Source organism: Calypte anna, chromosome 23 (assembly GCF_003957555.1).
Source record: "Calypte anna isolate BGI_N300 chromosome 23, bCalAnn1_v1.p, whole genome shotgun sequence".
In the NCBI taxonomy this organism is placed as follows: domain Eukaryota; kingdom Metazoa; phylum Chordata; class Aves; order Apodiformes; family Trochilidae; genus Calypte; species Calypte anna.
Genome location: NC_044268.1, coordinates 3192907 through 3208101, shown reverse-complemented (window position 1 = coordinate 3208101; position 15195 = coordinate 3192907). Strand labels below are relative to the sequence as shown.

General features: G+C 50.6%; 2 protein-coding genes across 3 annotated transcripts; both read left to right on the top strand.

Moving 5' to 3' along the window:
• Positions 1–3117: 3117 nt before the first annotated feature.
• On the top strand, positions 3118–7939 carry TEKT2 (tektin 2). The gene is made up of 9 exons (XM_008492854.2): positions 3118–3302; positions 3619–3744; positions 4317–4522; positions 5076–5219; positions 5746–5860; positions 6193–6300; positions 6637–6780; positions 7016–7095; positions 7571–7939. Exons 1-9 carry the CDS (start codon positions 3147–3149, stop codon positions 7782–7784), a joined length of 1293 nt encoding a protein of 430 aa, XP_008491076.1. The 5' UTR covers positions 3118–3146; the 3' UTR covers positions 7785–7939.
• Positions 7940–8200: 261 nt separating this feature from the next.
• On the top strand, positions 8201–14618 carry ADPRHL2 (ADP-ribosylhydrolase like 2). Of its 2 annotated transcripts, XM_030464373.1 has the most exons (7): positions 8240–8271; positions 8374–8478; positions 9047–9143; positions 9988–10195; positions 10626–10810; positions 10896–10996; positions 11478–14618. In XM_030464373.1, the coding sequence occupies exons 1-7, from the start codon at positions 8256–8258 to the stop codon at positions 11768–11770; spliced, it is 1005 nt and encodes a 334-aa protein (XP_030320233.1). In that variant the 5' UTR covers positions 8240–8255; the 3' UTR covers positions 11771–14618. The 2 variants fall into 2 exon arrangements, with proteins under 2 accessions (XP_030320230.1, XP_030320233.1); XM_030464370.1 differs by having other exon boundaries at positions 8201–8478.
• The last annotated feature ends 577 nt before the right edge of the window (positions 14619–15195 follow it).

Here is a 15195-nt window from a genome sequence, read left to right as displayed (position 1 = left end):
ACATGGCCTTATGAGAGCTGACTGTGAGGTGTTCTGAGGATGAACCATGTTGTGGAAGTGATAAAACCTTGATATGAACCTGTACCCCAACTTGGAAGTTGTCATCTTCAATTGCTACAGCTATGTTTGGAGCCCCTGCTCTTACCCTGTGGCTCTGCCCAAGCAAGGCCATGGGGATTGCTCTCATGATCTTTACCTCTTGCTTTCTTTAAAGATATTCCCTTTGTTGCAAAACAGACTGTAAGAGGGCAGGTTTATTTAAATTAAAGTGGTTTCTTCATAGCTAAGAATTATACAGGTCTTTCAAACACGTTTGGCAGTTAGAAAATGAATACCTACTGTGATACTATCTAGCAATACAGACAAATATGACTATGGTGAGTTTAGGGCTGTGCTAGCCCATAAATCATAGGTCTACAACCCATTTGAATACAAGTGTGCAAGAATTAGCTATAAATATAGTAATTTCCACTATGCTTACACTTGCAGGTACCTTAAATATATTAAAAACCAGTTTCTTTGATAGAAAATCCAAGCCTTGCCAGGTAGTGTCCACTCAGACATAGTAACAAAGCAATACCCACTGGAGCAATGCTAAATCTAAAGAACCTTTACAAGGTTTTGACTGTGATGGAGTGCCAGCAAAGTGGAAACGTGAGGAGTGCTCTTTAACTGGTGAGGAAAATAGAACACCAAAAAAACTCACTGAGTGGAGGAATGATGAAAACAAAGTTTGTGTTACTGCTTTTTTCAACTCTCTGCAGTGAAGAACAGCTTTTAGGTACTCGGTTTTGTACATCACTTTCCTCCTATGGCTGTAGTTTTTAGTTTTCTTTGGACTTTATTCTTCATCAAAACGTTCTCACTTCTGCAGTTCTCAGTGTTGAATTGAGCCTTCAGTCAACTTCAATGTTGTTTTCCTGTAGAAAAAAACCTGCTTCTAGAAAGTTGCATTTTGTGTCTGTTTTGCAGGCGGTTTCTAAAAGCCTCAGCACAGCAATAAGAGTTGACAACAGGAGATTTTTGTCTGAAATGTTGGTTTTACAGGCTTGTTGCCCAGCCCCTACTGCCATGACCAGTGACACTTATATTTGGAGCTGCATTTCCCAGGCTGGGTGGACACGCTTTGGGCTTGCAGGGTACTGATCCTCCTGTCTGCTGCATTCTTGTTTCTTCCCTTGGTGTAAGCAACTCAGCTTCTCCAGGTGGCCCATTGGTGGATGAGCAGTGGTGTTGCTTGTCATGGGGAGAAACGGGGCTGTTTACATGGTCTGGTGGTGTGATCAGAGCTAAGAGCCTTGTCGGTCAGCAGGTATAACTTGACAGCATTCATGGTAACTGGTAGTGCTTGGTTATGAGCCAACATGAGTTTTAAAGTATCTTCAGGAGAAGGTGGCTTGTGTGGCATGGTGTGTGCCATAAACATTGCTCGTGATCAAGCTGTATTTGTTTAGGAGCCCTCTGGAAGCAATGTCGTGCGTATGACTTTTTGCGTATTTCATGCCCTATGTTTAAATTGAGAAAAAGAATAAATTGTGCTGTTTGGGATTCCTTTTCAGAATAAAATTCTAATAAATCAGTCCAGTGGGTTGAGATTCCCTTGTGTATGCCTTGCTCTTTCTTGTATGCTGGTCACTGCTCCCCTCTGGCTCTGGTGTCAGCGTTGCTTCAGCAGGAACTGGGGTGTGTTCACACCATGAAGCTGCTGGGGGGGTTTCAAAGCAAAAGGGAATTGTTTCAAGAATAAAGTAGAGCTGTGGCCTGAGACATTGCACAAATAGATTGTAGACGGATGGCAAACAAACTGGTAAAAGCCTTTATTTTTACTTACCCATCTTGACCATGTGTGCCTATTTGTATCGCGGATGTGGGCTGCAACCATGCGGGTGGGAGGGGACCCATGTGTTGGTGTTTTGAGATGTTATTTGCTAAGCAGAAGCAGTGTCCTCTGCACATTCTCCCTTTCCAGACCAATTGTTCTTGCCAAAATTTTCTACCTGTTGCAAGAGTTGCTTTCTTTCCAGCACAGTAAAATTGTCAACTTCTTTCACTGTTCCTTCCCTCTCGTAGGCATCTGTAACCTCTGTACAATGTGTATAGTACACGACGGTCACCAGATCTCTGCTGGCTTTAGATCCCATCGAGCTGGGTGTATTGTAAACCAACCGTATTCATTTGACAAATAAATTTTTTTTTTTCGAAATGCACATGTGACACTTTTAAATTTCTTTTTTTATTTATTTTTTTTTAATGATTGCATCGTGTTAATTCCTCCCCAAAGCCATATCCACAACGGTCTGAGCAGCACTGGGGACTTGTGCCTGGGGGGCAGGTGCTGGGCCTGGCTGCACTCCTGGGCCAGAAACCATCCGGCTTTCACCATTTTCCCCTTATTTCTTTTTTTTTCCTTTTTTTTATATGCCGGGAAAGAACTTCCTGCAGTGCTGGGGGGGGTGGCACAGCCCCTCCTAATGCCCCGGTAACGCTATGGCCGCGGTGGGTGGGTGGGGCCGGAGGGGTTGTGGTGGTATCGTGACACCGGGACCCCCGGCACTGTCCCATCGGTTCGGGGGAGGGGGGGGGAGGGTACGGGGGGGGTTCTTTTCTTTTTTTATAAAGAACGGGGATGGGCCACCGGCTGCGCGCGCCTGGCAACCGGCCCGCGCGTGCCTGGCAACCGGCCCTGAGGCGGTGGCGAGCGGGGAGGGTCCGGGAGGGACCGGCGGTGAGGGGAGAAGAGGAGAGGGACCGGGAAGGGAAAAAGGGACCGGGAGGGGAAGGGAAAAAGGGACCGGGAGGGGAAGGAGAAAGAGGGACCGGGGGTGAGGGGAGCGGGAGCGGTGCTGGGTCCCGGAGAGGTGCTGGGACCGGGCACGGAGGAACCGGGGCAGCCCGGGCAGAGCTGTCTATGCCCCCCGAGCTGGGGACTGAGGTGGGGGGCAGGCGGGCAGAGCTTTCGCCCTGTCCCAGGGTTAGGGGGTGGTCCCGATGGTTCCCAGGTGTGTGGCCGAGTTGCTGGGTAAGCAAAGCCGCAGCTTGGCTCCCGAAGAGCTTTCCAGCCCGTGGACACCTCTCTGTTTGTGTTTGTGTTGCTGTGAACAGACACGGGAATCTCCCACCCCCTGGTAGCCCCCTTGCCCCTCAGGATGGCCACGCTGAGTGTGAAGCCCGGGCAGCGTTTCAGCGTGCCCGACTGGCACACCAACTCCCGCTTCATCTCCGCTGATGCCGAACGCCAGCGCTCTGCTTCCCACCAGGTCCGGCAGGAAGCCCGAGCTCTCCGCAACGAAACCAACAACCAGGTGAGGCTCTGGCAGGCTGGACAGGATGGGAATCAAGGGAGGAGGTGTTGCCTCTCCAGAACATGCTAAATACCCACGTTTGCTTCCTCCAAACCCCCGTGGACTTCCGTGAATTCCCAGGGTGGATTCTCCCATCCTTTGCAGCTTGGTTTTGTTTTCCGTGCTCTCCGTGTTTGTTCAGATGTCCATGAGATGAAGTGTCAGGGTGTTGTACTCCTGCTGAAGGGTCGGTCAGTCCTGCAAACAGGGGAGATCTTCACCAACGTTGACAACTGCAGTTTAAAAAAGAGTAATGGCATTTCTCCTCTAATTCCAGGCAAAGTGGGATGAGCACGACACCCGAACCCGCCTGTCTGAACGTATCAGCAGTGTGAACAGATGGAAGGAGACCCTGGACAAATGCATTGCAGACGTAGATGCAGAAATGGAAGCCTTAGGCAAAGTATGTTGGGAAGACAGATGGCTGGAAATCAACTTACACTTTCAACATGGGATGTTAAATAACTGGGGCTTGTCTTCTGCAATGGACAGGCCCATGTGGAGGTCAAGGAGGGGCTTAGGTCAGGCAAGCCACTGTGTTCTTGGCTGACCCAAGCTGTTTTATGGAGCTGAGCATCCCATGCTCATGGTTTTGGGTGGTTTTTGTTGTGTTCTTTTTGCTTTTTTGTCTTTTTCTTTAAGGCTCTAAGGATGAGAATTTTTTTAACACCATCATCCCAAAATGTTTGTTTCTAAAAATGGAGCATTTCAGTGGGACATCTCTCTGATCCTATTAGGCCTCAATCTGGAGGCTGCTGCTCTGGAATTGTTGGGCTTTAGCTGGGTGTGACTCCCAAAGCAAACCACAGATGTGAACAGCTGATGTGTCTTCATTCCAGACTTGCAAAAAGGTTTCAAAACTGCAAAGACAGTTCAGGTCCCTCTTAGCAAGGGTGTTGGTGGTTTCCCCTTCCTTTCTTCCTCCCATCCCTGAAGGAAACTCTCTCCACACCCAGCTGTCTTATTTTCCTCCAGGTGAAGGAAGAAGCAGAACGTGCCCTCCAGGCCAAGAACTTGGCTCTGGATGTTTCCATCGAGTGCCTGACGCTCCGCGAGAGCCGCCGTGCCATTGATGTGGTGCAGGACCCTGTGGAGGAGGAGCTGCACAAGGAGGTGAAGGTGATAGAGAAAGCCAAGAGAGACCTGCAGCACAAAGTGCATGAAGCCTTCGACCAGCTCTGGTGAGAGGAATGACAAAGCTTTTTGACTGGGCTCTGCTTTCCTTGCTTGGCCCCAGCAGTGTGATGTGCCTCTTGTGCCACTATGAGATGGGCAGAGGGGGTTCCCTGGGAGGGTCAGAGGAGCCTTTGGTGGTTGTTGAGGCCTGTGAAGTTTTGGGGCTTGTAGGGGAGAGCACATCAAGGGAGGCTTCATGTGCATCCTGGGAAAATTCTGTCCTAGACAGATGCATTGTGCCACCTGCCCTGGTTCATCAATCAGTGACCTGGAGGTGTTGAAGCTCTAGGCACTGATCCCTCGTGGGTTACTGCCCAGCTGTGGGGGGCACTGATCCCTCGTGGGAGGGCAGGTGGCAATGCCAGAGCAGAGCCTGGGGCAGCCAGGCAGCAGTAACACGGGTGTGCTGCTCCACCAGGGTGGGCCCTGCTCACCAGGAGGGCAGGAGCACATTGCTCGTTTTAGAAAGATGACTGACAGGGTGCTGAAAGCTCTGGACCCTCTGAGCTGCCTCTGCCCTCCACGTGCCCCTTCTCACTCCATCCCTGTTTCCTGCAGCCACCTACAAGAAGCTCGCCAGCAGCTCAGCCTTGACCACCGGTGCAAGACAGAAACCTTGGAAATAGATCGTGGGTGCTTATCCCTCGATGTGAACTGTCCCAACATCTCCTTCAAGGTCAACCCAACACGGATCCCAGTTGGGTAAGGAAAGAATCTGCCCTTGTCTGGCCAAATCTTGAAGAAACCCATTGGGGGTTTCTTCCTTTTCTTCCTTCTGTGTTATTTCCTGGCTTGATGGGTGCAGTTTTGGAGGGAGATCAGACCAGGAGTTGGCTGCTGGGATTCGTTGTGGCTCTTGAACTGTGAAGCATCAGGCTTTGGGGATTTCTCTCAACTGTCACCACACAGAGAGAAGGTGCCTGCCCTGCCTCCTGACTGCAGGTGACACGCAGTAACCAGGATGGTACCAGCCTTTAGCACAGCTTGTGGGGGAGATGCTGCACATTTTCACATTTCATAGCAGGGTTTGGATGTGTCCCTGGTTTGAGCAGATGTTGGGCTCAGTGCAGGAGCCACAGGGTGCAGTGAGATCAGACAGGATGTGGCCTCCAGAATTCCTGGCTCATTTAGCACTGCACAAAGCTACCTTTGGCCTGCAGCAGGTGGTTGCTTTTGAACTGTCCTGCAAACACCCAACTTATTTTTTTAACTGCTGGTTTGCTTGCAGATCAACTACACTTGATGAGTGGGAACAGAACAGCCGGTCCAACAAGGAGCATGCTGAGGCAGAGATGAAAGCCTCCACTGGGCTCCGAGAAGCAACGATGCTTACCATTGCCCAGGTGAACCAGCCCTGCAGCTGTAACTTGGTGGCACAGAAGTTCTGTGGATCCAGGGTGGGAGAATGGGCTGGCACGTGCCATGGCCAGGGAAAGGAGGCTTTGGAAAGACAGCTCTGAGGGCAGCTTCCCTCCTGGTGTCAAAGAGGAGCTCGCAGCAGCCTCAGCCACCTGGAAGCCCTGTTCCTGCCTCTCCTTCCCTGCCTTTGGCTGCACACGTGGCAGCTGCCAAGACCCAGCTGGTTTTGCTACGGGCTTGTCCCAGCCTCCCAGGTCACCTCCTGTGACAGTCATGCACCTTCTAGATGTGTGACTGGAACCTGTTCTCCCTTCAGACCAACAACGAGCTGGAGGCTCAGCGTGTGGCCACGGAGTTCGCCTTGCGCAAGAGGATCAGAGACATGGAAAGAGCCTATGATGAGCTCCAGTGGCAGGAGCAGAATGTAAATCTTGCTTCTTTGGTTATTGACCACGACCTTGGGTGGGAACTGCACCCAAAAGGGTGATTGTCATATGCTTCTCAGCCTCAGCGTGGTTTTCACATGAGAGCTATTAAGTGGCCTTTTAATTTCACCCCTGGTCTCAATGCTGTGGCCATAAAAGAGAAGAACCCTGCCTGGGCCATGTGGAAAGCCCAGTCTCTGAGCAGTGGGGTTCAGTACTCAGAACCCCACCAGCTCTTGCTTGAAACCCATTCCCAGCACAATACCAGGATGCAGGGGGATGGATTTCCAGGCTATATCCTGGCTGTGCCTCATGATACGTGTCTTTATCCTTAGACTTTGGAAGAAATTGCTGAGGTGGAGGAGGACATCCGGTGCTTGGAGGAAGATCTTCGAAGGAAAATGCAAGACCTGAAAGTGGCACACACCCGCCTGGAGACCAGAACCTATCGGCCTGGGATGGATCTGTGCCGGGACCAGGTACCAGCCTCACCTGGCACACTCCCTGCCAGGAGGGATCGGGGGGGGAACCCACCAGGATGGGGCTTGTAGGGGTCTGAAAAATGGGAATGAACAATGAATCCTACAGTCGTGTAGCAGAGGAAGAGAATTAACATTACAGCTGGGCTGGAAGGGGAAGCAGAGAATCGTGATGGGCTTTGAAACAAAAATTTGAGCCCCATTAATTGTTGTGTCCTTCTGCCTCACTTTGCAGGTCCAGTATGGGCTGACAGATGAGGTCCATCAGCTGGAGGGAAGCATCCGGGCACTCAGGCTGAAGCTTGCAGAGGCACAGTAAGTTTCCTGCTCTGTGACACAGCAGAGTCCATGAGAGGGAGGTGGCATTTTGGAAGCTTTTCTGCTCAGATCAGGAGTGGAAACAATCCTTGGGCTTGGTGGGAGCTGGTCTGGGCAGCAGGAGATGCTGAGGGTGGTGGAGTTCCCACGGTCCCTGCTTGACTCCAACCAGGCAGAGATAGTTCTAAAAGAGGAAAAAAAAAATGGGTGTAAAGTGAAGGAAGAACCAGAAGTGCTGGTGTCAGGGTGCACAGCTCTGCTGTGCTCCAGGAGCATTGTGTGGGCTTGCTATTCACAGCCCAAACAATGCAGCTGCCACGCACCAAGAAACACCCCACGGGTTTGTTCCTCATCCAAAGGCAGAGGCAGCGACTGCTGCTGCCAACAAGTGGGAAGTTGGGTGTTTCCTGTCCAACTTGGGAAGTGAATGCAGCCCTTGAACCCAACTCTTCTCTCTTCTGCCCATTCCCAGGGATGCTTGGAATGCTCTTCACAGACAACTTCACCGCATTCAGACAGATATTGGTTACAAAGTCAATTCCCTCTCGCTGGACAAGAAGTGCATGGACTGCCGGAGGAAGCTCCTGGTCCCTGCTGAGAAATATACCCCAGAATTTGACACTTTCAACCGGACCACGAACCGTGCACCCTCCCCACGGGAGAAGGGGCAGGCGGAGCTGGCTTAGCGTGCGAGAGCCTTGTGCAAGGAGGAGAAAGCTGCCAGTGACTCAGTTCCGTAGCAGGGAAAGCAAACATCTGTGTTGTGTTAGGATAATGGGATTCTCTTCCCTCTTCCGAGTTTGTTGTATAACTGTCTGCCCCTTTCCACGATGTTTTTAGGTTCCTGCACTCCAAGGAGCGTTACAAACAATAAAGAGTCTGTCCCTAAGAGCTCTTGTCATCTGTTGGTTTCCCATTGATGAAAGCCACCTGGGTTCTCGGGCGGGTTTTAAGTCCTTTTAAAGCGTGGGTTCTCGGTCTCAAACTCGTTTTAATTAATTTTTTTTTATTAATTTGGGGGGATGTGAACGAAACCGAATCTTCCCTTTCCTGGAAACGGGGAAACCGAGGCGCCCGTTTCCGGGACCTCCTCCCCGCTCTCCTCCGGGCCGCCAGAGGGCGCTGTCCGCTGGGACGCCCCGAAGGCGGTGCACAAGATGGCGGCGGCTTCGGGTTCGTGCTCGGGAATGGGGCGGCCTCGCCCGGGACCCGCCCGGTTCCGGGGTTGTTTGGTCGGAGCGTTGTTGGGTGACTGCTTGGGCGCTGTGTTCGAAGGCAAGAGCGTCGTGAAGCTGCCGGATCTGCTGCGTTTCCTTCAAGGCCTGGAACCGGCGGCTGAGCCGCCTGAGGCGGGGGAAGCGGCGGGCAGCGCCCGCAGAGGTGGGCGAGAAACCCCCCGGGGGTGGGAACCCGGAGAGCATCCTCGTCCCTGCTCCCAGGGGGTGCAACACGCCCATGGTGGAGCTTTTGGGGGTGTGTGTCCCTCCCAAGCCCCCCCCAGGCCCACTTCTCCCCTCGTCCCCTCAGCCTCTGGGCTCTCTGGGGGCACCTCTGGTGCAGCGAACCCTGTGAACGCCTCCAGCAGCATCTGAGCCCCAGGGGGTTTGGCTGGGGTCTTCTCCAGAAATGCATCTGTGCTGGCTTTTTTCAGTGTGTGATGTAAAGTTGGGAACCAGGGTTGTCTGTCACTCGTCCTCTGGATATCAGGCATTTTCTCCTGGCTCTTGCTGATCTTGAAATGCTTTCCGTCTCGTTCTTGCTGTGGCTGCATCGCTGTTGCTCTGGGCCTCCTCACTCTGATGACCATGACTCTAAGTGCTGGGGAAGTTCTGGTCATGTTTTAGCTCCAGCTGTACAGATAACCAGTCCTGGGGGAGCAGGGAGGCAGTGGCAGTGGAGGAGAGTTTGTGCCTGGATGGTCACGTTGTGTTTTGACCTTCTGTTTTAGAGACACTTTCATACACGGATGACACGGCCATGAGCAGGTCGGTGGTGCAGTCCCTGCTGGCCAAGCAAGAGTTTGATGAAGTTGATATGGCCAAGAGGTAAGGGCTGCAGCCAGCTGTGTGTGTCCCCTGCTGGGGACAGGGACTAATGAAGGGAAAACTTGGTTATGGTTCAGTAACTGCTGTAATTTTCTTTGCAAGGGGACAGAGGCGAAAGTAAAGTAATTTTTAATTTGTGAAGGACAAAAGAAGATAGAGAAGTGGTGGCTGATCCTGTAACTTATTGTGTGCATTGCACAGTGCTGGCACCTGGAGGAGTGTGAGCTGTTGTGTGGGTTCAAAGTCTGCTTTGAGATGAAGCAGGATGGGGCATGCAGCTCTGTGTGTGTATTCACCTTCCCTGGAATCAGAGGAGTTTGGGTTGGAAGGGACTGTTAAACAACAATGGCAGAAGCATTCCCTTTCATGTTTATTTGTTGCTATTTATGTTCGTGCTTCCCTTAATTTAGTTAGCAAGTATTAGTGAGGTCAGCTTTGGTTTGTTTATGATCCGTTTCCCTTTTGAATCCACAGCCTGGGTAGCATTTGGTTCTACTTAAGGGAGAACATTTATTTGTTTAGAAAACTCTCCCATTGAACTTGAACAAAAGATTTTATTTGTGGTTGTGACCCACAGAAATGTTTCCAGTTTGTTTCTATTTCAAGGCACAACTGAAGGGGAGACAAGTGGGCTGTGAAAGGTGATGTTTGTGCACCCTTCCCTCCTTTCATACAAGTTTTGGGGGAATTGGATTCTTTCCTTACAGAACTGAATCACTTGAACCCTGACTGAAATAATTACCTGTGTGTAATTAACTCACTTCATCAAGTGGCTGTGCACAGCCTCCTCACCAACCCCAGCCACACACCAAATATCCTCTCTGGTTTTTCTCCCCTGCTCCAGGTTTGCTGAGGAGTACAAGAAGGAGCCCAACAGGGGCTATGGGATGGGGGTCGTCAATGTCTTCAAGAAGCTCCTGAGCCCCAAGTGCAGTGATGTGTTTGAACCAGCACGGGCCCAGTTCAATGGGAAAGGTTCCTATGGCAACGGGGGTGCCATGAGGGTGGCAGGCATCCCACTCCTCTATTCTGATGTCCAGGATGTTAAGAAGGTACCTCCCTGCTCCTCACAACCTCCCTGCTCCCCACAACCCCCCTGCTCCCCACAACCCCCCTGCTCCCCAGAACCTCCCTGCTGTCCCCAGAACCTCCCTGCTGTCCCCAGAACCTCCCCGCTGTCCCCAGAACCTCCCCGCTGTCCCCAGAACCTCCCTGCTCCCTAGAACCTCCCCACTGTCCCCAGAACCTCCCCGCTGTCCCCAGAACCTCCCCGCTGTCCCCAGAACCTCCCCGCTGTCCCCAGAACCTCCCTGCTCCCCAGAACCTCCCTGCTCCCCAGAACCTCCCTGCTCTCCCCAACCTCCCTGCTCCCCACAACCTCCCTGCTCCCCAGAACTTCCCTGCTCTGGGATCCTTTGTACTCTGGAGGTGCTGTCCCTGCCTGTCCTCCCGGGTTGGCTGATGCTGTGTTCTCACCCCCAGTTTGCCAGGCTGAGTGCAGAGCTGACCCACGCCAACTCCCTGGGCTACAACGGGGCCATCCTGCAGGCCCTGGCCGTGCACCTTGCCCTGCAGGGACAGCTCAGCAAGGAGACCTTCCTGGAGCAGCTCATCACCCACATGGAGGATGTAGAGGCAGATGACAAATCTCTGACTGATGCCCGAGCGTGAGTAGCTGTGAGGAGCGTTGCCTGCTGGAGGTGATTCCAACTCTTTGCCTCCTCTCTTGTTCATTCTGCTCTTTGTTTCCAGGCTGGGATTTGAAGATTTGCCATTTTCAAGGCGTCTAAAGAAGATAAAGGAGTTTTTGGAGCTCAGCAGTGTTCCCAAAGCAGATGTATTGTTTGAATTAGGTAAGTTCCTTACCTACTTACAAGTATTAGGAAAGAGCTGGAGGCAGGAGCAGCTCAGCAGGCCTGGCTGATGTGTCCTCCTCCACCTCTGCTGCCTGTCAGGCCCTGGCTGGGCTGGCACTGTGTTCACCAGGCAGTGACTCTCCCAGCCCTGACCTAGCAACTTCCTCTCTCTGTGGGTGGGGAAGAAAGAGTTTAACTAAGAAAAACTTAGCATGAATAATGCTTTTTAATATTCTAAGGTCTCTTGTCTTAATGGCTGGCTGCTCATGTCAGGTGGGAAAGGGTGTGTGGGTGTTGTCAGGCTGTACTGGTGTGATGGTCTTCTGGGTGGCAAACAGCACTAGGAAGCTGGGGAAAGATTTGAGCTGCAAAGTGACTTCTGCACCTTGCCTTGATGATATCAGTGGTGTGGGTAGGGCAGGTTCCTGGCAGCAGGAAGCTGTGTCCTGCAGCACTGAGGACATCACTGTGTTAACAGGCAACGGCATCGCTGCCCTGCGCTCTGTCCCCACTGCCATTTTCTCCTTCCTGCACTGCATGGAAGCTGTCCCAGAGATTCCTGACCACTACAGCAGCCTGCAGAGAACCATCATCTACTGCATTTCCCTGGGTGGAGACACAGACACCATTGCTACCATGGCAGGAGCCATTGCAGGGGCTTATTATGGTGAGGAACAGATACCCCCGAGCTGGGAGCAGAGCTGTGAAGCTTTTCAAGAGACACAGAAACTGGCAGACAGCTTGTATGAACTGTACAGCCAGAGGCTCTGAGCCCCTGGGGGAGCCTGAAGGTAAAGCCAGGTGGTCACCTCTGCTGGCCAGTCAGAAATGGGGTGGTGGGTCCGTCCCCTGGGTGAGCTTCCACTGGAGAGATAACTCTTCTGGGAGCAGAGCAGGGAGCCAGGAGCTGGTTGGGAAGAGGAGGGACATATCCTTCAGTTATGAGTCAGCTGGGAAGTGGCTGCACGTGGCCCTTTGGATGGTGGGTGCCTCTCCTCTGAAGTGTACAGGAGTGTCTCATTTTTCACAAGATTTCTGCTTCTTGCTTTGCCCATCATTGTACCATTTTGTTGTTACAGTTCTTTGGTGGGTGTCTGAACCCCTTGACTGTCTTACTGTTCTCCTGGGCCCTGTTGTTTCAGTGGCTCACCCTGCAGTGGCTTTGAGAGGCTCCACAGCCCTCCCAGAATGTCACTCGTGGTGACCAGCTGAGGGATGTAGATGGGAGTCATCAGGCTGGAGGACATCCTGTGTGGTGGCTTGCATTTCCACCTGTGCTGGGGATGAGGGTGCTGCAGGGCAGATCTTAAGGATTTCCTCAGAGGCAGAATTAAAAGTGCCAGAGACTGAAGAAGAGATTTGTTTTGCAGTGGTGGTGGCATTGTGAGAAATGCCTTTGGTGTGTGCAGACAGAATCCCAGCTGGTGGTGCTGGCAGAGGCTGTAACCAATCACTGCTCCCTTGGTGTCCTTTGCTCTGCAGTCCACCTGGCACTGCCCTCATCTGTTGCACTTTGTGTTCCCTTACATAGCTGATTTTCACCTTGCTGCAGCCACTCTAGCTAATCCCTTGTCCCTGATCCATGCATCCTGCATTTTTAATGTTGTCTGGATCACCAAGTGAAATTGCTGTTTAAATGTGTGGGTGGAGGGTGTTGTGACACCTAGCATGACACAGGGACTGAATTCCTGGTTCTGCTGCAGTCAGTGACAAAAATTGCTCTGTACTTGGTAAAGATCATCTGAAAATAAAGGAAAAAGTAGGTTAATTGGGGGACAATTTGATTAAAAGCTTAAAAGGATTTGTGTATTTGAAGCTGGTACTGGTGGCCAAGACTCTCCTTGCAAAGCTTTGTTGTTCAGAATTTCACATTTCAAACCTTGGCCCAGCAGAGCTGGTCAAGCAAGGATTTAACAGCTGGGCTATGGCATGGCTGGAAAGCTTTCTAACAGTTAAAAACCCAAAGAAAGGAAGAGGCAAGCAGACATCATATGGAAACGTTTATAAATCTGAATGTGGCAATATAAATCTTTGTTATTTCTCTGTTGTTTCTTGTGACATGGGAAGTGCTGGTCCTGCTCAGCCCAGCTCCCTCTCTGATGGTGTTGGCACAGGGTGCTGTGTGTCCAGCTGCCTGCACATGGGGACAGTCTGGCTGCTCTAGTTCCTTGCAGCTTTTCCTGTAGTCTGCTTCCTGCCAGTGCCAGTCTGCTGTGTGATGCTGTAATGGGTTTTCCTTGTGTAAATGAATTCTTGTCCTGAGAACATGTGGAGTTTTGGCCTGCTGTGTATCCATGTCTTGTGCTGCAGATCTGAGGTGTGAAATGTCAGGTTCTTCTAAAGCAGCTATATAATTGTAAATGATATAATTGTAAATGTTTGGAACTCACAAAGAGTAGAAGTACTCCTGTTTGTGAGGCCAGAATTTAAATGTAAACTAAAACACTAAGCTCTGGCTTCCTTGGAAAGAAATAAAATCACTTAGTTATCTTTGTTAATTAACCCTTGCTCCCATCTTTCACTCAGCTCATGAAGCTGCACTTCCCTATTGGAGACAAGAGGAGTTGTGTGGGAACAGCTGGGCTCTCACCTCACCCCCTGCCCCACTGTAAGACTCAACCTGAAACTATTTCTGGAAATCTTTCTGTAGGAAGCAAAGTGGAAGTTGTTTGGTGCTGGTTCTAGGTGACTGACCAGCTTCAGCTGCTCAGGGTACAGAGCTGGGCTGCAGACAAGGTTGTATAATGTAGCCAAAAAAAATAATACTGAAAATAAAGCACAGAAGGGAAAGGGAATCCCCAGAACTTTGACTTAGTACCTCTTACAGGAGGATATGGATCAGTAAGCAAATCTGCTGGGCTGCAGGGAACAAGTAAGATGGATTTGTAAAGGAAAGAGTCACCAGGCTGGTGGAGGAAGGACATTGATAGCAGGACAAAGGCACAGCTGAGCCCACCTTTATACAATAAGTTTTATTGGTGTTTTGTCAATACAATCAAGTACTGTAGTTTTAGTTCTGAAGAGAAGGCCAGTTTCTGATCACAAAGAGTGCATTTTAAACCAACTTTTACTATGACAGACAGTGCATGTAATAAGTATTTACAAAACTAAAAACCTCTATATACTAGGTTAGAAATGAAGATACTAGAGGCAAATTTAAAAAAAATAGTAAGAATTTGTATATAAAAATGCACATTGTAATGCAGTTTTCACCATTAAAAATAGACATACTCCATCCAACCCAACCTTTTTTTATTATTGTGATTGAAACCAAAATCCCATGCACTCACACACACGACAGAAAATAATCCTTTCTGCTGGCGAATATCAGGTACTCAGCACTCCAGAAAAAAAAAAATCCTTCCTGACAGTGTCTGGTTCAGTGAACAGCCCCTCCCTCATCCTGTGCATCGTTTTTCTTCTTTTTTTTTCTTTTTTTTTTTTTTTTTCCTAGTCTAACTCTATGTGCATGTAATACCTTTGCCTTTCAATTACTGTGTAAATGTAACAGGTTATATAGCTGCAGAAGGTTGATTATGGTTTATGCTCTGCACGTGAAGGGAAAGTGAGATTGCAAAACAATATCTACAGCGCTGAAGGAGTCAGCGTCTCGCTGCGGCTATGGTGAGTGTTTGTGTCATTGTTTTGCCAGCCAGAACGAGAGGTTTTGAGTAAAACAGAACAAAAAGAGATGGTGTGGAGGTTAGAACACAGTATAAATAAGTTGCTTTGCTGAGGAGCAGGGTGAAGCTTCCGCCCTGGCGCGTCACCGGGACGCGAGGAGCTCCTGGCCCTGCTGCAGGTAGTCTGGGTGCCTTGCTGCTCTGTGCCACCAGCAGTGCCACCGGCAGTCCCACGGTGGGAGCCAGACCCCACTCTTGGCCAGGGCCTTGCCTGGCACCAGCTTGAGTCCATTGCTGTTCTTCATTTGACATATTTTGACAATAATGGAGACCCAGGCCCCAACCTAGCACCCTCCTCCCAAGCCTGTTGAAGAACACATCTGAGCCTCTGTTTCATTTCAGGGACTCTCTGTATGACTCCTGTTCCTGCTGGGAAATCACCTGTTACAATCAAAGCCAAAACAGCCCTGAAGCCCCCAGCAGACAGGAGTTAAAAACATTTGCTGGGATCAGGCCCTGGGGCAGCCTTTCAGCTTGAGAAGGTTTTGTTTTTATATGAAACTTGCAGCTTTA